Source organism: Rhipicephalus microplus, chromosome 3, assembly GCF_043290135.1.
Source record: "Rhipicephalus microplus isolate Deutch F79 chromosome 3, USDA_Rmic, whole genome shotgun sequence".
In the NCBI taxonomy this organism is placed as follows: Eukaryota; Metazoa; Arthropoda; class Arachnida; order Ixodida; family Ixodidae; genus Rhipicephalus; species Rhipicephalus microplus.
Window position 1 is genome coordinate 68,449,302 of NC_134702.1, and position 26,870 is coordinate 68,476,171.

At 48.3% G+C, this 26,870-nt stretch overlaps 1 protein-coding gene across 1 annotated transcript; it reads left to right on the top strand.

Annotated features, from left to right (window-relative positions):
* The first annotated feature begins 4,078 nt into the window (after nt 1-4,078).
* LOC119186182 (uncharacterized) lies at nt 4,079-24,914 on the top strand. Its single transcript, XM_037434896.2, has 4 exons — nt 4,079-4,289; nt 11,790-11,894; nt 21,275-21,365; nt 22,307-24,914. The coding sequence occupies exons 1-4, from the start codon at nt 4,209-4,211 to the stop codon at nt 22,924-22,926; spliced, it is 897 nt and encodes a 298-aa protein (XP_037290793.2). The 5' UTR covers nt 4,079-4,208; the 3' UTR covers nt 22,927-24,914.
* The last annotated feature ends 1,956 nt before the right edge of the window (nt 24,915-26,870 follow it).

Consider the following 26,870-nt stretch of genomic DNA (forward strand, 5'->3'; position numbering starts at 1 on the left):
CTGGCACTATATGAAAAAGAAAGCTTTTAATTACGCATGTGCAAGAGCATCCACTTATATCTGACGGAACGCTACAAGATTTGCAATCTATCAGTGGATATGCTAACGATGCACGCGTCCGCCCGAGGGTGCAGAGAGAGGGGGCAGCCACCTCTATAATAACCAAGTGTGTGTGTGGGGGGGGGGGTCAAATTTTGCCCCATACATCGACTCTATAGCGGCGGCACTGCTTCGGGGAACCTTCGCCACCCCCACCCCCCCACCCCCCACCCACCCACGAAGGGGAAACCTGCACACGCCTATCGCTAACATATTCTAATAGAGAAATAAAAAAAAGCCTAAACTGAAAGTGAACGAGTCATATTAATTAGTTCTGTGCGATGTACAAGTGTACCTTATGCACGTGAAAACTTGACTCCCAAAGCGGAGATGTCTACAACTGGCCTGAATGAGACATATACAACTGGCCATTTGTGAGACATATAGAGCGGATTTCGGTCGCCAGCGCGAAAATTGTATGAGGCGTCTTTGCGGCGTTTAAGACGACAAGTGCAAGTCGCGCGACCGGCAAAACAAAGCACCGCTACTCTTTAAGCATTGAAGTACATTCGCGCTTTGAGTTGAAAGCTGACGGAGTGCTTGTTCTCTTACCGGTGATCATATGCGCACTTCTTGGACTAACCAACGTACATAGAACTAAACTACGCGCATTTGCACATGCTGCATTTTCTTTTATTCTATAGGCGCGGCACCACGGGGTAGCGATAAAGCCAAACAAACACGGCCCCGCTGGTCTAAAAGGCGCCGTCAGCCAAAGCAGAAAAAAGAAAAGCTGGAGTGATAGAAAAAAAAAAGAGAGAGAGAGAGAAGGTCAGCTACGATACGAGTCGAGGAAACAAACAACCAAGCCAGAAATAAAAATAAATAGGCGCGAGTGAAGCTTACAGCAGAGGAGCAAACGACCGTCTTCGCGAAACACCGTCTTGGCCCTCACTTTTCCCAGGCGTTGAATGCATGCAAACAACGCGATAAAAGCAAACGGTGCTACACGACGGGAACGGAACATGCCCGTACTGGCGCTCCGTGAGTGGAGAGACGCCTTCTCCAGCCTTTCTCGTGCGTACAGTCCTCGCCCATCTAGCCTTACCGCCTTTCCCTGCCTCACTTGGCTTTCTTCAACCCACCTTGGAGGCTTTCTCATTTGCGACTATTTTACTTTTGAGTCAGTCGTTTGTGGGCACGTGCAAAGGGACGCCATGCGGAACGCTAGTCCCGGGGACGCAAAAAAGAGAGGTAAAAAAACTTGGAGGTGGGAAGAGCTTGCTAAGGAGAGGGCAGTGGTGCAGTAGCAAACGGCACAAAAAAAAAAGAGCAAGTAGAACAAAAAATAGACGGGCTCACAAGGTGGCTTCCGAAGCGGCAGCCACGCGCGCACCCGCCGGTAGCGGCGGCGGCGGCGCACGTTCGTGAATTGAACCGTGCTGACCGAAGCCTGGTAAACCACCCCATACCTTATCCAACCTCCGCCCGATCTCTTTAACCTCGTGTGTCTGCAAAGTCATGGAGAGCATGGTTAACACACGCTTGATGTGGTACCTTGAAGATCGCGACCTTTTGGCCCCTACAATGTACGGATTCCGCGCGGGCCTATCAACTCAAGATGTACTCCTTCGCCTAAAAGAAGACGTCCTCGACTCTAACTCGGTGCACCCACGGGCTGTTGTAGCAGTGGACATACGCAAAGCATTCGATGGCGTACCACACAGTACCATCATGACGAAAGCACGTGCCCTTGGGATTAAAGGGAAAATGTATAACTTCATAGCGGGCTTCCTCGAAGGGCGAAGCTACCAAGTCGAAATCGGCCAAGACGCCAGTACCGTACGAACCAACCACGTAGGTGTTCCCCAGGGCTCGGTGATTTCACCCACCCTCTTTAACATAGCCATGTACCAGCTACCAAGACGCCTTGCGAACGTACCGGGCCTGAAACACGCGGTGTATGCAGATGATGTAACCGTGTGGACGCATCAAGGATCCGTCGGTGAGCAGGAGGATGTCTTACAACGAGCCCTCAACATTATTCACGACTACGCAATGGAAGCAGGTTTACACACCGCTCCAGACAAAACAGAGTTTGTCGTCATTCATGGTGGCCGAACCACGTTTGCCAAGCAGGAAGAAAAGAAGTGTTTTAAACTTCACATTGGCAATCAACCTATAATGAGGAAATCCACTATCCGAATATTAGGAATGCACTTAGACGAGAATTGCACAGCGAGCACTTGGTTCCAACGCGTTACGAAGACTAGCAAACAAATCCTTCATGCTTTACGCAGAATCTCTAATCGCACTCGTGGAGTAAACGAACGCGAAATGCGGCAGTTTGTTCAAGCTTTTCTCGTCTCACGTATCATGTATGGACTGCCGTATCATCCGGTCAACCGTACGCAGATAATCAAACTCGACCGGCTGCTTAACGAGGCCAAACGCATGGTTACCGGACTACCAAGGTACACACGCCTGGATGCGCTCAAGAGCTGCAGCAAGCTCAATAATCTGACCGAGCTCATCGACATGCACATCCACACACAGGAAACGAGGCTTCGCGCAACAAATGCCGGGCGATACACGCTTATGCTTCTCGGGTATGACATCAACACACTGCCCATGCTGCCTAACAAAACGCCGCCTTGGGAAATCACGGTACTCACCGACGGCAAGCCACTTCCGTTGAATATGGACCCTAATCAGCGAGCACGGCGCCTTAACTACGCCAAGAGACATGCTAGGGCCACGAGTTCACTCCCCATGACTGAACGCGTCGTATACACTGACGCTGCACTTCCTGCAGACGGTACCAGTAACACTTGTTATGCCACTGCGTGGTACGACCAGACAAACAGAAATCAGAGCCGACGTTATCATGCTTCAGCAGATGCGATGTATAGCACTCGAGCAGAGCTAGTGGGCATCTTAGATTATTTGGAGTGGGCCCTCGAAATGTCACCTCAAACTGACCCTGTTCACCATCGTGTGTACACTGATTCCCAGGCTGCCCATCGGGCATGCGCTAATGTTCTTTACACAGATCCTGTACTCCAGAAGATCCGACACCAGACGCGCCTGCTCCGCGAATGTGGTCATGACGTTACCATCCACTGGGTCCCCGGGCATTGCGGTATCCCCGGAAACGAGAAGGCTCACAGATTAGCGCGCGCTCATCTCCTCACCGCGCTAGCCAGAGCTTCCGATACTCCTTCCACTTTTCTGGCTACCCCACCCGAGCTAGCAGATCCGATAGCAGATAAGCACATTACCAAACAACGTCGCGCCGCCTACCTCACAGCAGTGGGTAATCCACTCTCGATACCATTGCTTCCTTCGAAGGTATTCACACGGAGAGAGTCTGTCCTGCTTCGGAGAATTCAGGCAGGAACACTCCTTACCCCTTTCTTGCTGAACCGTTTCCACAGGGGTGACACGCCACCACCCGTGACAGGTCTCTGCTCCACGTGCAACTGCCGGGCTGATCTCAACCACTTGTGCTGGGAGTGCCCTGTGTACAACCCGCCTAGGCTCCGTGCCCTGGCCACCATAAAACGGGGACCCTGGCCTTCTTCTCTCCGGACATGGGCCTGCCCGGAGCCTTCGCCCCCTGATCGCGCCATCGAGTTCTGGCGAGCACTCATCATGTTCCTCCAGGACCCGGCCGCGCCACCGGTTGGCGACCGGCTCCGCGACAGCCACAAGATTCAAGCCATTCAAGCGGCCCCCACTTAGCTGCCTCCATGACGTCCGGTAATAAAACGGAGGCAGCTCTACCCCCCCCCCCCCTGCTATAGTGCCCTGACTGTCCACCGCAGCGCCTTCGGCGCGAACAAAGTGGAATAAACATGGTTTCATTCATTCATCGAACCGTGCTGCGAAAAAGAAAATGGCGTCTAGAAAGAGTGGGAGAGAAGGTACGGAGAGGGTCGACACGCGCGCCCGATTGGGCGGCGATGCGGGGAAGAGACGGAGTGACGGAGAGGGAGGGTGCGGTGAGTAGCGGACACGACTTGCGGAGCGCGCGTGGCGGAGGCACGGACTCTTAGTAGTAGTTAGTAGTAGCGAGAGCCGCGTGCCGAACAGTTGTCCCCAACTTGCTCGTGTTCGCCGGTTTCCCCGTTGCCGCCCCGGAGCGGAAAGAGGATACGCGTCGAGCGATGACCATGCCTCCAACAGAGCGCAGTTTCGGATTCGTCGTGCACCACCAGCTGCACCAGAGCAAGGCCGAGAGTCGAAGGGTGAGAGGCCTTGGCCGATTTCTGTTTGGTTTAGTTCTGCAGCTGTGGTCAACTTGGATCGATGATCATCCTGACAGGCAGCCGTGCAACCTGCACTGAGGCGCGAACGTGTCTTGGGAAATGCAGGTTGATATAGACTCAAGCCGCATTTGGAGGTCTCGTTCGATCATGCAGATCATTTGATTTCCCAATGCTCTTTTGGCGAGAACGATTTTAAGACCGGTATCTAGTGTGCGTGGGTGTATGATTACATCGGCGCCGTTTTGATGCTTCAGTGAACATGCGTTTCAGTCCGCCGGCTTTCTTCGATCGTTTTTCGCTGGAGATTTTCACAAGTGGCATGAATTTCCTTAAATTGCTTAGCTAAGGAAGAGCACAGCGGTAGTTGCTTGTGGGGATTAACGATTGATATTAAGCTACTGGCCAGTCGAGTTCACCTCTAAAATTCTTCCATGCTGTAGTTTTGCAAGCTCATTTGTAACCTGCAGAAAGCTTTTACTTTCTTTAAACATCTTATCACAGATATCATGTGAGTGTATATAAAGTTTAGCGAGAGCCACGCATCAAGATAAATAATAATATGACTTTTAACTGTGTAGAACTTGCGTCACGTCCTCCTTCGTCTGTTCTTACTGCATGTAGTCATGCTCGTATTCAAGTAGCACCATGTTTCTTGTCGATGTGAAGCAGCTGAGGTGTTTGAAAGCTGCAAGTTTCCCGAATTTGTGTTTATTTGATGTAGACCGTGCAAGAAATAAATGAGAGGCAGTAAACCTCACTAAAAATGTGTAACATTGTTTTCATAAATAATCAAATATCTTGTTCAATTATGGCACACTGATATAATTCTATGCGTGTACTGCCCTGCTTGCGAAATTCCAGTCTCTCCGGCGTCAGTGTTGCGCAGGATATTCTTCAATGATCTGATCAAGCGTTAGCAATGTGAGGTTTGTTAAGCGCGTCGTTTTGGCAAGCGAATAACATATTAAAGTTTGCAACTCTGGCTGTCCAGGAAGAGTGATCATTAATCGGTCCCACCGTGATCCGCGTATTTCAGTTAAGCGTTGCATACTGTTTGCAGGCGTTAAACAGTGGACGCAGAATCAAGCGAAAATTTGTACCTTCTTCCTAACAGCGAGCTTATAGTGTTCATTCATGCCAGTTTTTAAGGGTTCATATTTTATTGCGGTGTTCGTTTTCACCTGTGGACAAAGGCAACAAAGGGCAGGCACAAATAGGTTGCGTGCCAACACTCAAGCGTGTCTGCTGTAAACATCGACCGCTAATTTTATTTGTAGAGCATCGCAGAGCTTCAGGTCTATTGCCTCATTCATTATCAAGTCTAAATTATGTCATGGTTTTCTCATCCTTTGCTGCGTAATCCCCCATTGGGACCTTTCAGCTACGGGCCACGGTAATGGCCTGGCGCTGCTAAGCATCGTAGTGTGGGTGATATCCCAGCCGCGGGGCTGCACGTTCTTACAACCAAATGCATGTGTACGTATGCTTAGGCGCACAGTAAAGACCCTCACATTATGAAAATTATGAACCGGTGTCCGTCAACCCGAACCATTGTGCTTGCCACTGTGATGATTCTTTCAGCAAGTAAAGCACTACAACTCAAATCACTTTACGCTAGTTTTTTCCTTTGAACAAGCCCCCTTCAAGTAGCGTTCTTTATATCCGCTGATACATGTTATGAAGTTTACTCCGTGCCCCGCCGCGGTGGTCTAGTGACTAAGGTACGCGGCTGCTGACCGGCAGCTCGCGGGATCGAATTCCGGCTGCGGCGGCTGCATTTCCGATGGAGGCGTAAATTATGTAGGCCCGCGTGCTCTGATTTGTGTGCACTTTAAAGAACCCCAGGTGATCAGGATTTCCGCAGCCCTTCACTATGGCGTCTCTCATATTCATAGGGTGGTTTTGGGACGTTAAACCCCACATGTCAATTGTAGTTTACTCCACGTTGTTAAAAGACAGCGGTTTGTTCACAGTGTTGCTTTATTCTACATCTTAAGTATACGGCCTAATCGGTGAGGTACTTACAGTACAGTCCCCTGGTAAACAGAATACTAACGCTGTTTTAATGAGGTAATTTCATTAATGCATGGCTGCAGTCTATCAAAAGTAGTCGGAGCTGTTAGCTACTAGTAGTCCTATGCAAATACAAACCATCATGATTTCGTGAATAAGCGAACTGCAGACATCCCGTGCAAGCGAGTGTTCCCTTGTACAGTGTACTCAACTTAAAAAAAAATTAGAACGCTGTATGCATTAGGCAAAAAATAGTTCTGGCCTCAGATCTCTGGCCAACTTTCAGTACGCCGACAGAGAGGTGCGTACCCCAGTGCACGTCCGGGTGACAAACGGGCAACCGAACGTGATTGCAAGAGGAGCAAACAGAGGAGAGAGGGTGTGCTCCGGGGGAATAAATAGGAACACAAGCAGCGGGCGGTTTCATGCGTCAGCGCGTCGGAACACGCGCCGAGCGAGGGTCCGCAGGGGCACAGCTCGCATGCCTCCTGCCAAGTCCGGCCCCTGATAGGTCAACCAAGCACGTGTTCAGCGCGCGCGCGCCCACCACCGCACTCGTCTTCCCATTGGGTGGGCGGTAGCCAGACTGCTCTACACACTCTGCTTTTTCTTTACTTAGTTTCCTTCGTTCTAATCTGCGCGACTCTTTATCGAGTGTCGGCCGGCGTGCCGTCGTTATCACCACCACTGCAGCTACAAGAAGAGCCAACAATACACCCCGGCCGCCGCACTTGTACCCCAAACCTCCTCTCGCACTGGGGGATCGCCTCACCTCACCGCTGCTGATGCAGTGTGGGCTCGATGACGTAGGAGGCAAGGTACACATAAGAAGAGAAGGACGTCCATGTCTCTTCCAGAAGCGAAAGCTGTCCACAAAGAGACAAGGAAAGGAGGGGGGGGGGGGGGGGGGAGTGCTTTTGAAGCGCGACAACTGGCCGATAAGGCAACGCGCCATTCCGAGCCTCCGAGGTTATATAGTCTTGCCTCTCACGGCATCTTTCTCGCTTACTACGGAATAATACGGGCCGAGTCACACGCCGACTATTGCGAAAAACGGAAACGCGGTATCCACACGAGTAGTCTGACATCAAAAAGAGGCAACTGCCTCGGAATCAAGATAAGGAAGAACACGTTTATCTATATAGGTGTAGTCACGTACAACCACCGTTGAGGCGAGTGTCTGTCGACTTTATTTTTCGATGACTGGGAACTCAATGACTGAAGGCCCGTGTGCTCAGATTTGGGTGCAGGTTAAAGAACCCCAAGTGGTCCGAATTTCCGGAGCCTTCCACTGCGGTGTCTCTCATAATCATACAGTGGTTTTGGGACGTTAAACTCCACATATAATGATATATAAACTCAATGACTGAACATGAACACTTTACGTTCAGATTTTGTGCTACGTTGCCATCGTAATCAGGATGTCATCCAGCAAGAATTTGACACTTGTGTCGGCGTTTTCGCTATCAGCTAAGCTTTCATGTGGTGGTAATGCAAAGGTCTAAAAATAGTTGCACTGCGCAGCGATTGTGCTCAATTTATAAAGCACGCTGGCATACGGCTAAAAAACTGCTCGGGTGCAATATTACATATGAACTTGTTTATGGTTTCCTCTGTACACAGGGTTGCTGTTGGGTTTCGTTCATGTCCATAGCTCAGCATGCCTGTTTTGGGCAATACTTCCTATATGTTTGGCGTACTTGCATTTATTATGAAGGTTCAATATAATGTCCCATGATGAGAGCTTGCCAAAAGGTAAATAAATACATAGACAATTTTCTCGTGGACGCCGCTACGTGGATTAGTGGATGGCGCTGTCTCGAATCAGGCAACCCACTGGCTTGCGCAAATCCGCCAACACTTCGGCGTTTCCACGTGGTTTTCATCAATGTCCTACCCTATATGTTCCGGCTGCTTCAGGAGCCTCCGTATTTCTCACTATTGTCATTCACACGTCCCCATGTCAAACTGGACGCTCATATCTATATAACGTAGAGCAGCTATTGACGTCCCCCATTCACGGCGGAGACTCGAGGTCACCGTGCGTGATACTCGCACAGCACCTTGCAATCCTACAGCAAGGCAACATTCGACATTTAATCTAAGCAGTGGTAACGTGGTTTTATCCACATCAACCCAGGCGATCCACTCGAAAGATTTGCTTAGTAGGAAACAGCACCTCATGTAGCAGCGAATTTTGTTGCCGTTGAGTAGAGGGTGGTAGGCATAGAGATATGCATAAGTTAATGTCTCGTTCACACACCCCGGCAATGGCTACCTCGAAACGCACGACTATTAGCTGCTGACTTATCATATGCAGTATGTAATAACGGCGAGTCAATTGTGACTGAACTGAATCTGCCGTTGAGAGCAACGAAAACTTCTGACGACAATGGCGCCTCCAAACGCGGCCCTCGCTCGATGCTTGAACAACGTCGCCGTGCGTGGCATGATAATTTTGACAGTAGTACAGTAGGGTGACATTTCTCTTCGCGTAGCAAAGCTACTCAGTAAAACTTCTGAGCAATCCAAATTATCATCCTCCCATAAACAGCCATGGAACAGGCGTTTGATACGTTAGAAAGCACATTCTTCGCGCTGCAAACTTTTGTAGCGGTGGAATTTAGATCCAGGCACAGAGACAGAAGCGGGTCCCTGGTTCGACCTGAAATGCCAAGGTAGCGTCTTTCACATTACGGCGTAATCTTGCAATACGTTCTGTACTGCACACCTGGTCAGCAAGACCTTAGAACTGAATCGTGACAACATCAGCTGAGAAAACAAACATATTGTTAATTCGGTCTAAGTTTTTGTGACAGTTATGAGCTTCAGCTAATAATTACGTGCACACGGACCAAGTTTTCGTGATTTCATATAATGAAACCAAGATATACTCCTGTGGCCTTTATAAGCACTGACTTATACATCAGTAACCCTTGCTGCACTGCTTTCTGTTGGTCCCTCGCACTCTTGAACTCGTCGGAATGCGTTAGGGCGTTGTTTTGCCGTTATACGAGGAACAGTCAGGACGCACGTATTGTGGGGCCGTTGGCTTTACCAAACCAAGGTCTTATCTTTTAGCACAGCTTATCTGAAAGGATCTTGGTACAATATGTATCTGCAAATTTCGATATATTTTTCGGAGGGATGGTATGAGGGAGGGGTACACAATCAGTGCACCCTACTACGCAACCGGGAACCTAACTTCATTTGTCAAACTTAATTTGATGATAGAATCCTTTGTCTTTTCGTTCTTTTTTATCCTCGCATAATTGGGTGCATATCGGCGCACCATGTAACATAATTTCAGGGAGGTGTTTCGCCTCTATAACATTGACCGTTCGCGCCTACGAGAGTCGAATATGAACTGAGACCCGTGCGCCGTAGAGTCTGCGACAAAAGTTTTGAGACCACAAGGTTTGAGAAAAAGATGAGTCTCTCATATATTTATGATGATTTTCGGTAGAGCACATTACATGTTAGCGCGTTTTATACGAGGCCGGAAATTTAAATTGAATATTGTCTGCCGTAGTATAAGGTATATTCAGCTTATTCTTGTGCCTCGATGTCTCTAAACTTCAGAAACTGAGTGTATACATACCAGCCAGCCTTAAACGATTGCTACGAAGGCGTGTTAGCTGCTGTGTCAAGTGTATACACAGTACAAGTTCATTATGTGCAACAGCCTGCACATAAAAATGCATTGCTTCAATGAAAAGTTATGCCGAGTCATGATGTGATGCTCTTGTCTTCGCAAGGTGGTGAGAAAAATCACTGACTGCATTTTAACTTGCCGAATAGCTCGTGTTTAGGATAGCACCATTATCTGTGGTCAATATTTATTCGTGACACTGACGTGGCATGTGCTCCAGATGTGATTCACTGCCCTGATTCCCATTTAAGCAGTCAAGCGGCGCACGGGTCTTCGACGCCGAGATTACTACTGGAAAAGATGACGCTCCTGAGTTTTCAACGGCATACTTACCGAGGCGGAGTAATCATTCAAATATTCACCATATTTAATGTCGCTGCGCAAGCACTCGATAATCTTTTAAGGAAAAACTGTATTCTTCCATCTGTCACTTTCTTTCCAGCTGTGTAGGCATTCTTTTTCTATACCGTCAGCATTTTTCATGGAGGTAAAATGCTTGACGCCCGTGCGCGTAGATTTGGGTACACGTTATAGAACCCCAAGTGGTCGAAATTTCCGGAGACCTCCACTATGGCGTCTCTCATAATCATATGGTGGTTTTAGGACGTTAAACCAACAATTACTATGATTTATATATCGTCGCACAATCCAGCCGCCGCATGTTTCGCAAGCTATATATATATATATGCTATAAGGAAGAAACTATACTGTCTTAACAACCTTCAAAAGCTTGGGACGATGTTTTTTTATTACGTATTTCCGCACCCTACAGTACATGCGACGGCTCTATATACCCAATACGCTTATGCAAATGCGACTCCGTTGCGTGCACGTGCGAGAACGGATTATTAAAACGCTTCTTCAAGGCCTCCCCGCTTTGCTTTTTCTGCTATCGTTAATCGTCATCGGTCTATTAGTGTTATACGTGCAACTGGGCGGTATACCGATGCGAACATCCGAGGCGCCTCTGCCTTGCGCTGTTTCATTTTTCCTTGGTACAAGTTGCGTCAGCATCACACGTCAAGTGCGTCATCACTTCTTCTACGACCGCTGAATACACGTTTGCTTTCACCTTTTAGTGCACCACGAGCCTCCCAAGCATAATGCATGTGGACATGGTCGGAGATCATACCACCCTCCTATACCACCCTTTTCACAATAATGCTGCCAGCTATGCATGCCTAAGCACGACCACCGGAACATAGAGTGCTTGTAGCGTCTCTTACGAATTAGTGGTCGTCTGAGGAATATGCATACGCCACGAGGTAGAAACGCAGAATATGCACATCTACTGATGACGTACAATAGTGTGTTTAAACGAAAACATATCAAAGAAAGACACAAGAAATAGAAAATCAGATGGGATCGTTGCATATTTATCGAAGTGACTGCGAGAAAAATATCTTTTTGCTGAAGCTAAAACCAGGAACTTTCGCGAGAACTCTATTGACGCAGCGTTGAAACTGTGGTCGCCATGCACGTCTTGTCTTCTCACCTTGCCGTTTCACCGACGTCCGCCAATACGGACGGAAGTTTAAACGAATGAACACGGTCAAGCAAAATCTTACTGGTGCTCACAATTTGACAGATTTAATATGCGATCAAATTAGGGCATACACAGTTGCACGATCATCAGCTCACGCGAGACATGCCTAATTACCAAAGGTCGTTGTGATATTCGTGTGACAAGCAACGTAAGTGATGGCTATTCAACTGACGTTGATTCTATTACAATCGGACCAGCTCGTCCCCGTCATTCCGAGGTACCGTCGATGCCAACAGTACTGAAATGCGTTCGCTTTGGTTTTTCATAGGCTTCCAAGCCCTTGATGGAAAAACGCCGCCGGGCTCGGATCAACCACAGCCTGGCACAACTGAAGAGCCTACTGCTGGACGGAAGCAGCAAGAAGGAATCTCAGGTGTGGCACTTTGCAATTCATTAACTGTTGCAGAAAGGGAGGTAACGCACCACTTCCAGAAATAAAATATCCATCTCCGCTTTTAGAAAAATAAAATAAAAACTTGTTCGTCGAAGGTCAGCTAAAGACAGCGTTGTTCAAATAAAAACAACTTTCAACTGTACATCACAGGGGTCGCAAGTACATCGTGACCAACTTCATAGCCATTTCAGCGCGTGTTCGTATCCCTCCCCGTTTTGCATTCATTCATTCATTGTCTGCACGCAGCTGGTTCAACATAACGAATTAGTGTGTCCGAGACGATGACCATCGTTTAGTTCGATCTAATGACAGTACAGTCGATCGCGACGCGTTTATACCATCTCTCGCGGGCATGTCTTCTCAGAGTGCAAATACAGATGACGTGGAATACATTTTGGCTACGTTCTGGGGACATGAAAATAAAATTATGTCTAAACAACCTTATACATGCGAATTCGCCTCAATCACGCCTCTATTAGGCCAATGGGGTGAATAAATGTCTTCCTCGCAAATGGCTTTCTATCGTCGATGAAAACCCGGGCTACCTATAATGGGCTTCACTACAGGGAGATGCAAGTAAAGCGAACATCGGTGTAATTAAGACCCAGACATCAAAGGTATAGCTTCGCTTGATGAGGAAAATTCGGCATTAGACGATGCACATGTTTTTTTTTTTTTTTTTAGGAACAAAATATAGCACTATCTTCCCGTGCGGTAGCATGGCCAGGTAGTCCGTGCTGTAGCCCGTGCAGGCTCAGCACCAGACAGTTTAATCACACTCCACCCCCTTTGCCAGCCCCCCCCCTTTCTACTCGCACCCCCTCCTACTTGCCCTAATCTCTCACATCGTACACTAGACTGATTTGCAGCTTCATCTTCGCAGCCCATCACGCGCTAAGGATGCCACCCATACGTTCATTAAGCAACGCATCTTCTCCAAATGCACTCTCAAGTCTCCCCTCCAACCCACACATGCACCCTGCTACCCGTGTTGCTCCACCTGTGCTCACCCTTCACCTCTCCCTCTCCTACGCCCTACCAGTAATATCCATAGCTCTTTCACTCTCAGCCATCAATGAGGGCCCTCAGCTGGCGGTGTTGGGCAACAACGGGTCAAGTGTCAAGGCTATTCCGCCTCAATGCGGCTCCCCTTTCACTCTTAGATGCGTGCCGTTGCCCACACAACCACCATTTGTCTCGCTTGTGAGCGCGGTGGCCGTTGTTGTTTCCGGCAGAAGGAAGAAGCACCCGCCGGGCGAGGCAGGCCGGTGTGAGTGTTCTCCTTACGTTGCGCCGCTGATTGGGCCACGCCGCATTCTGTCGGCAGGGCGGAAGCACCGGCAGCTTGCCGAGTGCGGAAGCAGGTGTTGCTCTTTGCGCCCTCTCAAACCGGGCGGCAGCGGCGGCGGCTACACCCGCCTGACGGGGGATGCAGACAACGCGAGTCGGATCGTGATCGGTGGGTGTGTGGAGCATGAGGTGATCATGTGGGGCTCGACTCAGCCGACTGAGCCGAGGCCGAGTGGTAACTTTGCGCGCTTGCTTAGGCACTGTTGATTATTGGAGCCTGAAAACGAGGCCTTCCAGAAGAAATTGGAGAAACGCAGGTGGTAGATGTATTTATGGGAGCACCTTGGAAAAAAACAGAAGGCGGTAATGATTAGTCCCGTACCTATTAATTGACGCATGGCGCATTAGTGTTGATCTTCAGCGTAAGGCAAGTGGGTGCAAATCAAAGTGTAGCACAATGCAAAAAACGAGGCACGCAAGCGGAGAGATGAAAACGAGAGCTAAGGTATATGCACTGTGAATTTATGATACGAACATCTCCAGCTTACTATTATTCTGATAGACGCCAGATGATTGATTCTCTCGTGTTTTCCTACGCCTCTGAATGTTGTCGCAGAAGGCCTCTGGATCATAAGTGATGGCAAACATAGTGCATACTAAGAATGCAGAACTGTATTAGTTGTGACCTAAGCCGACACTCGACCTTAACGTTATTTTTTATTCTCCTTCTCGCAGCGATAGTCGGGACTAAATTTCGCATTAGAAACCAGGAAAAGCGGGAAACAGACCACAAAAGCTGTTTACTTCATACGTGTAATTTGTTGAAAAGGTGTGTTAACTTGAGGGCCTCACACACGAGATCACACATACTTTGTTATTGTTTCGATTTCCATTTTTTGACTCGGCACAGTAACACAGGACTACCGACATAGGTTGATCCTGATATCAGCCGAAATTATAAGGAACAGTGAGTGAAAAAAAAAGGAACTTGCACAAACTGAATTCCCGAGAAAAACTTGGAAGTGTAGTACAGGCTGAAGTTGGTATACATATTCTTACTCCTGTGCTCTACGCATCGGTGGCTATTGCGGCGATGCGAACAGCGTGCAAGAGGTGCGAAGTATACCGGGAGTTAGAGGACATTGAGAATCGTTGATCCGTAAACACCGCCGAACCGGAGACGGTGCACCGCCCCTCTTCCGGTACGCATATGTTTTTTTTTTTTTTCGGGTGCCGACAAAATTTGATTGAAACCGAGGTTTCACACCGCCCAGTTATTTTGGGGCTTTCCCGTCAACCGTGCAATCACGGCTCACGTGGACCCTCTAGTAGTAGCTTCACAAGAAACGTCAACGTTCTGCCGGTCACCTCACGTCCGAGACCCGTTCACACCGCGGGGGGTGCATAACGCGTCTCGATGGTGCCACATGTGAAGGTGAACCAAGCACGCATCTTGCGACATTGAAGACGCCGCGTGACTGACCGCCACGTCGCGCTCTTTTGCACTCGGCATACGCGTGGAGCGTCTTCCTATCGCATCTGAGGCCCCCTCGCCATCGTCCTGTCAAGCCAGCTGCCAGGTATACAGGTGCTCTTCATGAAGCCGAGCCTTGGAGGAAAGAAATCAAGGAGGTGGCGTTAAAGAAGATGATAAAATAGCAGCGAGGAACCATCAACGGCGCGTGCGGCACTTTTGGCGAGTCTGACAGCTTTGACGTTCCTTTCTCCCCCTTTCTCTCATTTCTTCGACGGCTTCGTGATTCCTTTCAGCTACCGTCCATCTACACGCTACTCTCCTTTCCCCGAGACGTGCTCCATGGACGATTTGCGTTTCGACTTGTGGCACGTGTCGTATCCGCTTCGTTCCGGCGAAAAATCGAACGTGCCGCGCCTATCGGTTACCTGGTAATTTAAGAGGATGCGACGCCCCCCTGTATGATGAAAATTATATTTGGCTGACACCGAGTTAAGAGTGTGTCAAAAGAGCGTGGCGCTTCTTTGCGATCAAATGGGCAGGCTTGATTTAATAAATCTGTTTTGGTTTCTGATTTTGTAGTTGTTGCGGCTGCCATAAGTTACTGCTAAATGCAATCGTGGCTTCGCAAACTCTTCTACGCTCCGCACAGGCGATAGGTGCACTTCATCAGCTGAGATATTGCATGGCTTGCGTTGGAAACATGATGGTTTGACTCATGCGCAACATTGATCGAGTTAGGAGGTCGTTCAAGGTGTTACAATGCACCGGACTCCTATGTTCAGGCACTTCGCCGGACTGCTATGTTCGTGCACTTCGCCGCTCTGGCTCTTCATTTCTGGCGCATTCGGGAAAGGGGTGGCGTGGTTCACCCCCAGGCCTTAAGATGTTTAAGTTTTACATGTGTACAAATAAACGCACGAATACAAAAGAATGCACGAGCATCCCCCCCCCCTTAAAATATGGCAGGCTACGCCCATGCTGAACTTTGTACTGTGGTACTCCCGCGTGCATAGTCGAAAGTTAAATCCTTCACATCGGGGGGGGGGGGGGGAGTAATTTATAATGAACAGAAAAGTGAGCCCTGTAACTGTCTCTCAGGGGGAGGACACCGCAACAATAGCTCATGAGGGGTGGGGGTAAAGGAGGCATTAAAAGGATAGGATTAAAAGGTAAAGAGATAGAGAGAGAGAGAGGAAGGAGAGAGCGAGGCGCAGGGACAGTGGACAACGGAAGTAAGGAGGAGATAGGAAATATGGAGATGGTCGCAAGAGTCCCAGGACCGGACACCACTGGCGAGAGCACTTGTCAGCGACAACAGGTGGCGTAGGGCGAGTCCAGTCGGCCAGAGCTACGCTGTCGTCGGAGATCACGAGGGCACAACCGGTCGGCACGAAATCCAGCGAGCGAATCCCCTCCTTCACATGGTCAATAGTTATGTCCTCGCAGCATTGACGTATACGCGACACACACAGACTTGCGAACCACGGGTCGGCGTTAAACAAATTCATGTGTTCACGTTGCTGTACCTGTATTTCTCGCACTAACGTTGCTGCACCTGCTGTACCTGTATAGGTGCTTGTCTGCCGTCGTAGAACGCTACTTACCGTGTTCCTGCTGGTTAGATCCCGGTCGAGGCGATCGCGTTTGCACGGAGGCTAAATGCGAATACCGTGTACTGTGCGACTAAGTGTACATTAAAAAAATCATTTTGTCAAAATTTCCAAAGCCCCTCCTCTCTACGGAGTCTCCTACAATAATATGGAGCTTTTGGACGTAAAATCCCAGGTAGTTTTTACTACTAGCCTGTTGGTCTGCGGCCGGAAGCTCAATCGAACTGTCATTGAGTCAGCCATCAGTCGTGCTAGCGAACGTGGTTCCCCGTGTCACGTCTAGTAGTTGGCCCTTCTGATTCGAACCCCCGGAGAACGTTCCGGAAGAGGGACTTGAGGTTGGTATTACGCTCAAAGCTCTCCTTGCACAACTCAGAGTTGCTCCATCAACATTCTTTCATTATATATACGCTCACAAGAGCAAAAAGAAATGAAACTGTGAACAACATATACCTAAGCCACGAAACATGCAAGCCCCCGTAGTGTGACCATTCGATGCTAAAAATTGATGTTACTCCCCATGAGAAATGGCTTTTACCTTTCCGTAAAAAATGCCTGAGGTGGCTGCTAAAGCGAGAAAAAAATAACGAAAAGGTGCTATTTAACGCACCTGCGTTTCCTTAAGCTTGTTCGTCTACATAACCCACAGGACATCCTCCCCTCTTTCGCCTTCGTTAGCATGTTTTGTGTGTGTGTGTGTGTGTGTGTGTGTGTGTGTGTGTGTGTGTGTGTGTTTAGCCCCCTCTTTATGACTTTTGGTTTACTACTATACTGCACGTACATACATGAGCAGCATTTGCCCTGTGGCTCACATGAAAAAAAGAGACTGAAAATGTTGGGGCAGTACAAGCGCCAACGACGACCACCGTCCTGTTTAATGAGCTGCGTATCTGCACTCGGCAAGCGGGGTCGCGACAAAAAGCCGCTTTTTAAACGAAAGCCATCGTCGTGGACATCGCTCGCTTCTTTACCTGAAACGAGCAGGGCAACGGATCACCTAGCAAGGAGGCAGGCCTGGTGATTATCGACCCCGCATGTTCGGACGTGCCGGCCGGTCGGAAGACGAATGGCTTCTGTTGAAAAGTTTGTTCTTTTCATTTTCCCCTGGCTAGCCACACTCATAATCGACATCGCTCCGCGTCATCTCCTTCCATCTCGCCTTCCCACAATACAGAACGCCGAAGCTCAGAAACATCGCTGCAACAATGGCTTTCTTTGCAATGCTCTTTCTTCTCACGAGATCATCAAACGTGGTGGACGCGAGTGAGGAGGAAGGAAGATGGCTCAACGCCTGGTAGAGCACTTACACGTCGTGGAGCAAGCGCGAGCACGCTCACGACGTATACAGCTACAGCTGAGGCGTCTCTTCTGCAGGGGGTCCTCGCCCGCTGCCTTTTCTTGCCACGAGCCTCTACTTGCTTCGCACGGCTTTTAGTCATCGGTCTTCAGTATATAGTACTCTCTCGGCTGAGCCCCGTACGCCGCCGCAGGCGTCAGTAGATTGAACACAGTGTAACAGATCTTTGCCGGCGGAAGAAGAGTGCGCGTTCTTTCCCAAATGGGCGGCTTCTGTGCTTGAGGCAATGGTAGCCTGTTAGTGTGTACCAGCGGCGTAGACTAAACGACGTCGTCGGTTGCTCGTTCGCTGCCTTCTCGCCGTGCGCATCCACTCTGGGACGGCTGCTCGATCTCCCCCCCCCCCCCTTTGAAGTAGATTGAAGCGGCTACGGGAAGAAGCGTGTCCCCCTTGTTGGCCCGCCACATGAGACGATGGGGGAGGAACTCGTATACTGGAGGCACTAATGGCCGCTCTAATTTGAACAAACCTCCCGTAGCTCAAGACCGGGCATGGGTGGGGTTGGGACTGGCGTATAGGTAAGGGGATTCCCGTTTGGCTGCTCGGCTCTCGCTCACACCCCCTGCTGTGGTTCTTGGGGGGAGTTTTTACTAGCGGTCCCGCGCATCGAGATAAGGAGGGAAAGGGACGAGTGAACCACTCCCTGAAACGTAGCCCGAAACGCTACCGAGAACGGGCCATGGACCTTCCGCAGCGGTGGCTGCAGTGTCCTCTGCTGGCGCCACGCGCTTCTTTCGGGTACGTTTGTGGAGCACAAACACACGAAGAACAGCCAAAAAGAAATGGAGCGTGAAGAACAGCTAAAAAGAAATGTATTTGGCCACGGGTCTGACTGTCGGGCGCGCCTATATATCTTTGAAGTGCGTCGCCGCCGCGCACACCATGTGTATACGACCTTGGCGGGAAGCCTTTGGTTTCCCGCGCACGCGTTGGCTAGCGGGAGGCAAAACACCGGGCTCTTCAGGCGTGGTGCGGAAAGGGTCTCGAAAAAGGCGTTTCTCATGGTCTCACCACTGCTGCTGGGCTTTTGTGCGGCGGCCATGGGCAACCGGACACGCGCTTTATGCCGAGAGCCGTAATGTTTCTTTACTATATTTCCTTCATTCGCGGAAGCGTGTTGAATTCAACGTGTAGGAGAGAATGGAGAAAGTGTCCGATGTTTCGCGGCTCGTTCGGCCACCGGCTGAAAGGTGGGTGAGCTGCCGCTGAAAACGCGCGCGCGCCTGTCTTGCGAATGTGGGTCAGTCACGTGCCCGTGCAGGGTGTTTGAAAGCGCGCCTACTACGCGTCATCTTTCCCGCGCTGTTGTTACCTCCGTTGGAAAGCAACGGCGCGTGCTCTCCGCGCGCAGATTTTGGCGCGCTTTCCCCCTGCCCCCCCCCCTCCATTCGAGGGACCGCACTGGCCGATACCTTTCTTAGCGCCTTTCTTTATTGCGAACTTATTGCCACTGTGCGCTCATACGGAGCTCGCTCCCGCCAGGCAGCGGTGGAACCTGTCTTCCTGCGCTTAATGAAAGCTTGACACAAATATCGCCAGCCAAACTCTTCGGACTGCGTCAGTTCTCCTGATGTTGCTACGTTCTTGCTTTTGCGCTAGCAATAGTTTCTTCGAAGAATAAGACTGTGTACGCCCTTGAAGATGTTCCCCGTAATTCAGAGCTGCCTCATTTTTAGCGCAAGTGGGTGGGGGCGGAAAGGGAATGGCACAGACCACTCATGTGGTGGAAAGAGTGAAACTGTTTTGGGTACTGGAGCATAGAATACTTCATTCATCATTCTCGTCATAATGTACGAGTCTACCAGACCTTGGCATCGAAAGAAACGCGAGGGTGACTTAAAAACTTAAGGAATGTTGATAAGAAAAATGAATGTTGATAAGAAAGATAACGCAACTCCGTCGCAGGCACGGTATGGTCTAGGCTTTTTGTAGGCTTTTATTTAGCCTTGTTCGACAAGTATAAGTTCATTCCGTCAGCAGTGTGGCTTGAACTTTCGCCTTAGCGACGAACGAATAACAATGGCACTCAATTTACGCGCGAATTTCCACCCTGCTGATCCGTGATGATCCGTGGGAGGCTGTTGGAAAGAAAGAAAAAGGGAGGAAAGAAAGCAAGACGCTTCGGCTCACTGCGAGCGTGACAGCTGTTCTCGATGCGCCATAGCGATCGCCGTCGGATCGCAAGAAAGACGCAGCACCGCCTTGCTCAATCTCGACGTACGCGCACCCAACGACGTATTACGCTTCGAGCTCCCACGGGAGACGGGGTATCGAGCCACGCACGCTGCGGTCTGGACTGATGCTGATTTACAGCTGGTACTTCGGAGCGTGCTCTTATAGTTACGAAACGCACGGATGACGCGAATCGTGCGCGCTTCGCTCAAGCCTCCGGATGGGAAAGAAACAAAAAAAGGAAAGTACGAAGTGGTGAGCGCGCTTGAACCACACGTCGTGCATCACTCGCTGCGGCATAGGTGCGGCCACCGGAGAGTCGCGTGTGTAAACGCGTGAAACGCGGGTGGTCGCGTATGTTGCGCTGCGACAAGATCTGATCATCGACCTCTCCGCCATTGCCCCATTCAAGCGTGCACACCGGCGAACCCGACCCCTCGAGGAGAGAAAAGCCAAGGTTACGAGACTCGTTTCAGGAACTGCTTGCTCTATCGTGCGTAGTGAGAGAACGGAGCTGCTTGGGATGCTCCGGAGTCTCAGAGGCATTTCTTTTCTCTACGCCTCTCCTCTTTGACGGGACGCCGCCCCTCCATTTTTTTAGAGCCCTATGGTTTCTCGACGCGACCCCAGAAGCGGGATTCTCCCGTGCTTCGGTTTAGTCATCCGCCACGTAAGAGACGGGGTCGACAGGTTACGCGAGCTCGGCATACTGATCGTGACTCAAGCATAGCGAACCCTCACTCGTTGGCTTCTGGGTTCACGACCTTGCCTCGCTCTTCCCGTATCACCCTTTGACCTCTGACGGCGCGTTTGTCGCGTCGCGGTCGTCGTACGCTGGAGCATGATATATATGCGACTCGGCGCCCGTGTGTGCTTTCGCCGCTTTACTATACAAAATAGTCTGCCCCACCCTCCCACCCGGAGGCGACATATTGCGTAAAGCATTGACCCCGTTCCTTGTGTTGTGTTAGGGCCGGGCCCCCCTTTCTTACCCTTTCGTTCGGTCGATCCTTGGGGACTGCGCACACATTTGGGACTACGCATGGTTCTGCACGCTTCTGCGCATAAATATGGGTGGAGTTCTAGCGAAGATCTCAGTTCAAACCAGTGAAAGAACTGAGGTGGGCCTTTTTTGATGGCTCCCAAGTTCTTTGAGCAGAGTTCAATGATTTGCCATGGAGTATTAGGGCCGTGAATGTGTTTGTTTTTGTCGCTTGGTTACTGTTTCGTCTTGTGGGCATGCTGCTCTGTCTTGCTCTGTCGCTCTCATTCAATCACTCGATCCCTCTTCTATTATATCGAAGAGTAATACCTCGAACGACAACCCTGCCACGTTATGCGCTATCGATCACTCTACCTATCACCTCGAGAAAGTCTTGCTGTCACTTTAGCATCCTAGGGTGAATTTCAATGATGTTTGCTCACCGACACCTTTGTTTTCTTCTTCGTGCAGAACCCTCGCAACGCCAAATTGGAAAAAGCTGACATTTTGGAAATGACCGTGCGACATCTCCAGGGCATCCACCAGGGTCACCATCTGCCCCGTAAGTTGTCCTCCGTCTTGGAGCTCTGAAATGTTTCATGCGTCGAAACCCAGTTCTCTTCCCATTTAAGCCCATAGTATAGAATCTGGAGCAAAAAAAATCATATTCAAAAAAGTAGCTGTGGAACAGGTATTGATTTTTGCTTGCTTGAGCCCCGAAAGGGACTCTACCACAACATTAAGTGCTGTCGTTACAAAGCCTTTGTAAGACGCGAGCTTTGACAGATGCAAGATCAATATAAGTAATATACATAAGAAATAAAGCTAATCTGCAGAATTATTTAACAAAGTTCCGGTATCTATGAGACGTTTGTATATTCGCATCATGCCTCACTTCAGGAGTCCTAGCTTGTGAATGTTTCATATGAGTAACATCATATTGATAACAACGAGCGGCATCTTCAGGGCAATTTTTATTCACATTTTTTTATGCATGTACAGTAAGCGTAAACTTCCGTGTTGTTCACTCTCATTTGCCCGAGTCTTTTTCGCGCAACCCAAATATGTGCTCAACTATGCTCCAACTAACCCAAACTAAAGCTTTACTGCGTATGATATACGAACTGTCGTAGAGCTCTGTCCATGGCCTCTGCCTCCGAGCTAGGCACCCCCACGGTGAAAGAAGATTTTGCCGCAGTGACGCCTTTCTGCATTCTTGCGGTATTTTAAGAGCTGAAAAATGGGCTTCGCGAAATAGATAAAACTATTTGTTATCGTGCTGTTAACATCACTCATTTCTACGTTCCGGAAAATTATGTAAGTGCTATTGAAAGAAATGTTTGGGGTTACGTTTATGAAGTCATGAAGTCGACTTATTATCATTTATAAACGTTATAAAAGAAGTGCTTCAAGTGACATTTATGGGGTCGACTTATTGTTATTGATTTAAGTACTAGGCAAATATTGATTGGTGCTATTTTGTGTTCTCTCTTATCTCCACAGCACCGCATGCCATGGAAGTGCGGTTTCAAGAAGGATTTGCCGAGTGCGCCCGCGAGGTGTCCCGGTTCGTGTGCAACTCGGACGTAGACGACTCCCTCCGTTCCCGGCTTCTGGGACACTTGGCTTCCTGTCTGGCTTCCTTGCATTCCGAAATTCAGCCCACGGACGCCATGGACGCCGAAGAGGGCGGCGCCACCAGGGCCATCTCGCACGCTTTGTCAACGACATCCCCGGCGAACGCTACCTCTCACGGTGACGTGTCCGCCATGGCTGCTAGTCGCGTCATCGTCAAGCAAGAAGTGCCGGACAGCGATGCCACTTCCGCCTCTAATTACGCTGTTGCCAGTCACCACCATCACCCTTGCTTCGCAAACGGTGATCTGCACGGTCTCTCCGTGTCCAGCCCTCTCAACCTGGCCACCGGCAGTCGCTCCTCGGCTTGTTCCACCTCTTCTTCCTCCGGCGTCAGTGCACCGGCTAGCCCCTTCAGTGACTCGGAGTCGACCACGTCGGCCGCCAGCGACGACAACTACGTGGCCGAGCTGGAGCAGCACACGTTCGGCGTCATACGCCGGGCCCCGGCAGCGATGTTCGGAGACCCCGTCTGGAGGCCCTGGTAGCGACCGTTGATGGACTTGTCCAGCACACGACGCGCTGTGCCAAATACATTACAATGTCGCGTGCCTGTTACGCTTTGACCTCATTCGGTGCATCTGGTCAGTTCAGTGTTTGGCCACTGATAATGCATTACCGCTACTGATATGGACGAGATGTGTCATGATTCCTTGCGAGACCAATCTGAAATATTTGGTGTGTACTGTCGATGATGCTGCAGGCTTGTTATATCTGAGCCCAAGATGTAACGAGTCCAGTAAACGCCGATCGAGATCCCTTTGTATGGAGCCTTAAATTATCTCTCAATGAAATTCTTGAGAATGCTATCTTCAGACATCTTTACTGGAGTTGCTTAGTTTAAAAAACAAATATTGCAATTCGCCCTGTTTTCCAACATGAAGTCGGACGGAGTTTTCGTATACGGTACTTGGAGAACGACGTGAACTTGCATTGTCATGCTCGATGGTTCTTAACAGTTGTTAAGTATAGGGATGGAAAAGCTGACCTGGTGTTTTCGAGAGCTGTCACCCTCCGAGCGCACTTGTATCAAGCTTTACCTACACGAATATAGAAGAGGGGTCGATTTTGACTAAGCACTTCTCTGCTCGCTGGCAGTATGCAGGACAAAAGCACCTAACATGTAGTGATTAGCATAGTAGTGCCGAATTTTGACGGGACCAAAGATTTTCACATAAGTGTGGCTAACTTTTAAATCGCTAATACCACTTGCATTGGCCCTGTAACCAAGAAAACGGAGAGTAAAAGATTTGGTTTATATTTAATATATATTAGCAAAATTAGAAACTACGTCTGAATATTTTCTTATCAACAACTGAAGCTCTGCCTTTTCAAGTCTAAACTTTATCTTATATTCTGAACATTCTTGCTTGGACTTCGTCAAAATATATGTGGACGATTGCAGCACAATTTTTCTTGCTACATTCCTTAACGACGGTGCAATGTCGCTGTTCCGTCCTGTTTCTCGGAAACATTTTCCGCTGTCGCCGTATTAGCGTCTCTTATCTTGTTCTTAAAAAAAACGTTCACTCTACAAGGCCCAATATAAATTGCATACTCCATTGTTATCTAGTTGCTTCGTATGCAATAAGCCAAGTAGTACATCTGATCATTATGTATTCCATATTGAATTTATGCTCAGTTGACATAATTTATTGCTTTCCGATAGGCTTTGTGCTTTCTTGAGCGCCAAAATGTGCAGCTGGAGAAATGGACCAGTTCATTGTTCTTAATAGTGCATACGTCAGACACTCCTCATCAATTACTTGCCCAGAGTAAAGAATGCACTTTGTATAGCTTTGGCAAAGACTCATGGAACTCTGGTAACTCAAAACCCACAGTTTTTCGAGTGATGAAGTGAACGGATATCATTCCATGAAACACTGCTGTCATTGGCAAGTAAAAAAAAAGTAGGAACAAGGGATCTCGTTATGTGCCGCCTTGAATGCCTACATAGTTTTTTTTTTCTGTTACCCAGTACTGTTTGCACCAATTCCCAGCCATCATTTCCACACAACCTCGACTATTTCTCAGTTCAGTCTTGCACACGTTTTGTACCTGCAGTTGCAAGTTGACGCAACACTCCGTATGTTATGTGGTCCGCTACGTAAGGCACATGATGGACAACTTCTTTTTTGGGCAGCCATGACACCCGTCCACAAACTGGAGCAAATGTTTGTATCATATGTACAGCTTGTTTGAAATGCTCGTACGAAACTTAATTTTATATGAAGGTTGTACATAAGTTAATTTTGAAGTGTAGAGTTCCTATAGTACCAATGTGTGCGTTTGTGTGTTTGTTAAGTATTTGTTAAGTTATAAAAAGTCAATCGCGCCTCATGTTTTATTACGCATTCCTGAAAAGAAGTGCCTTTTCACCAATCGTCATATACCTTGTGTCACAACAAAAATGCGCACAAAAAAAAAGTTCACGTGTTGAATAAACGTCAAGTGTTTCTGCACAAGAAAATTTGAATGTTGTGGTGTTGTGTGTTCCTCGATATATATATATATATATATATATATATATATATATATATATATATATATATATATATATATATATATATATATATATATATATGCCCCGCCGCGGTGGTCTAGTGGCTAAGGTACTCGGCTGCTGACCCGCAGGTCGCGGGTTCGAATCCCGGCTGCGGCGGCTGCATTTCCGATGGAGGCGGAAGTGTTGTAGGCCCGTGTGCTCAGATTTGGGTGCACGTTAAAGAACCCCAGGTGGTCTAAATTTCCGGAGCCCTCCACTACGGCGTCTCTCATAATCATATAGTGGTTTTGGGACGTTAAACTCCACATATCAATATATATATATATATATATATATATATATATATATATATATATATATATATATTTGTGAAAAGACAGTATTACGCCTATTTGGTTTGGAAGAGAAGAACATGATTGTTCCATGTGCAACAATCTCGAATTCTTTAATTAAAGTCGACAAATATGACAGCCACACAGTGCGTCCGTCTACAAGTTGACAATAAAGTCTACTATGTGACCACGAAAATCAGCAATCTGGTAAGATTTTCTTCCTCATACGTAATCATCGCCAGCACATGCGCAAAGTACAACTTGACATTGTGGCAAGATAATTCATCAGAGCCCGTATTGATAGAATCATCTTACCCTAGAATTTCTCCTACATAATGTTTCAGCCACTCGTGATTCGAGACATATCAGTGGCGAGGCTCACTGAGCAATGGGAAGTAGCATTTAGGAACAACTGAAAGCATTGTAAACTCCATTCCAGGTTTCATTTACAGAAAGAGAGAGATCGGCCAAAATGTATGAAGTCTAATCAGCCACATAGCACTGGAAAGGGGAAAAGTGAAATAATAATGCAGAGCGTAGCAAGAAAAATATCGCAAGTCGAGGTGAAAGGTAAGATTGTAAGTAATAGGAAAGCTAGGACTTACCTAAACATTACCGGCGTAAAGGCAAACGTAGCCGTTGCGTCCCATTTAAATTTTCGGCATTTCCATGAAATTCTGCAATCTGGCAAAACCCTATTTATCCCAAAAGAGGATATGTGCCTCCCTATTTCTTTAGTAAAGGATCCAGTCAATCAATGCATTCTATCACAGTGAGCATGCCACGGGATCATTGAGTAGATGTCGACAAAACGGACAAGAAGAAGAAAACACGTTTGCAAACAATATAATATTAAATTCGTAAGAAGTTTCGAAAAACTTTAACAAATACACACGTAGACTTTCAGTTATACTTATACACATTTTGGCAATCGGGTTATTACATTGCAGAATTCAAAGCTAACAAGTCAGCGTGCGCGATACCTGAACTGCCCGGGTTCTCGCGTATAGCAGTGGAAGTCTCTCTGGACAGGCTATGCCATATCGACCCTATATTCCACACCGCCTACACCATGTTGGCACAAAATTAACGTTTATTGCAACAGTATTGGCAACTATGTATGAATTAAGGGGTGTCGTCAACAATTTCTGCTGTGAGCTTCATATGAACTATGCAAGGCATTAACTATACGCAAATGACTGCACATGAGGAAACTTTGTACCTATAGATTTGCGGTGGTGCCACTGCTGAACTACGACCGCGGATCCTTTCATTGTAGTATGGTGGCGTATGCCGGGCAGATTGAGGGATCGGGTGCGTTTAGCTTGGCAATCGTGATAAAGTTCTCGCTATATCATTTCGAAATATTTTCCTGTACTTATAATAAGGAAGGATCAAAATTCAAGAACGAGAATATGTTGCCTCTCTCTCTCTTCTTGTTTTTTTCTTTGTTTTCTTTTTTTTTCAGGTAAGCACGAATCTCTGTTGAAACCAGGTGGGGCAGCCACAATGTTAGATGCATTCCACTTTTATATAAAGTCCTGTCTCTTCAAAGAGACAGAAGTATTGATAGGCCACTTGTTATGGGGGAGGT

Bases quoted from the DNA above. Each gene is read 5' to 3' on its own strand.
- LOC119186182 (XM_037434896.2), top strand. From the start codon at position 4,209: ATGACCATGCCTCCAACAGAGCGCAGTTTCGGATTCGTCGTGCACCAC. The intron at 4,290-11,789 runs GTGAGAGGCCTT...GGTTTTTCATAG, and splicing joins GCAAGGCCGAGAGTCGAAGG to GCTTCCAAGCCCTTGATGGA. The intron at 21,366-22,306 runs GTAAGTTGTCCT...TTATCTCCACAG, and splicing joins CCAGGGTCACCATCTGCCCC to CACCGCATGCCATGGAAGTG.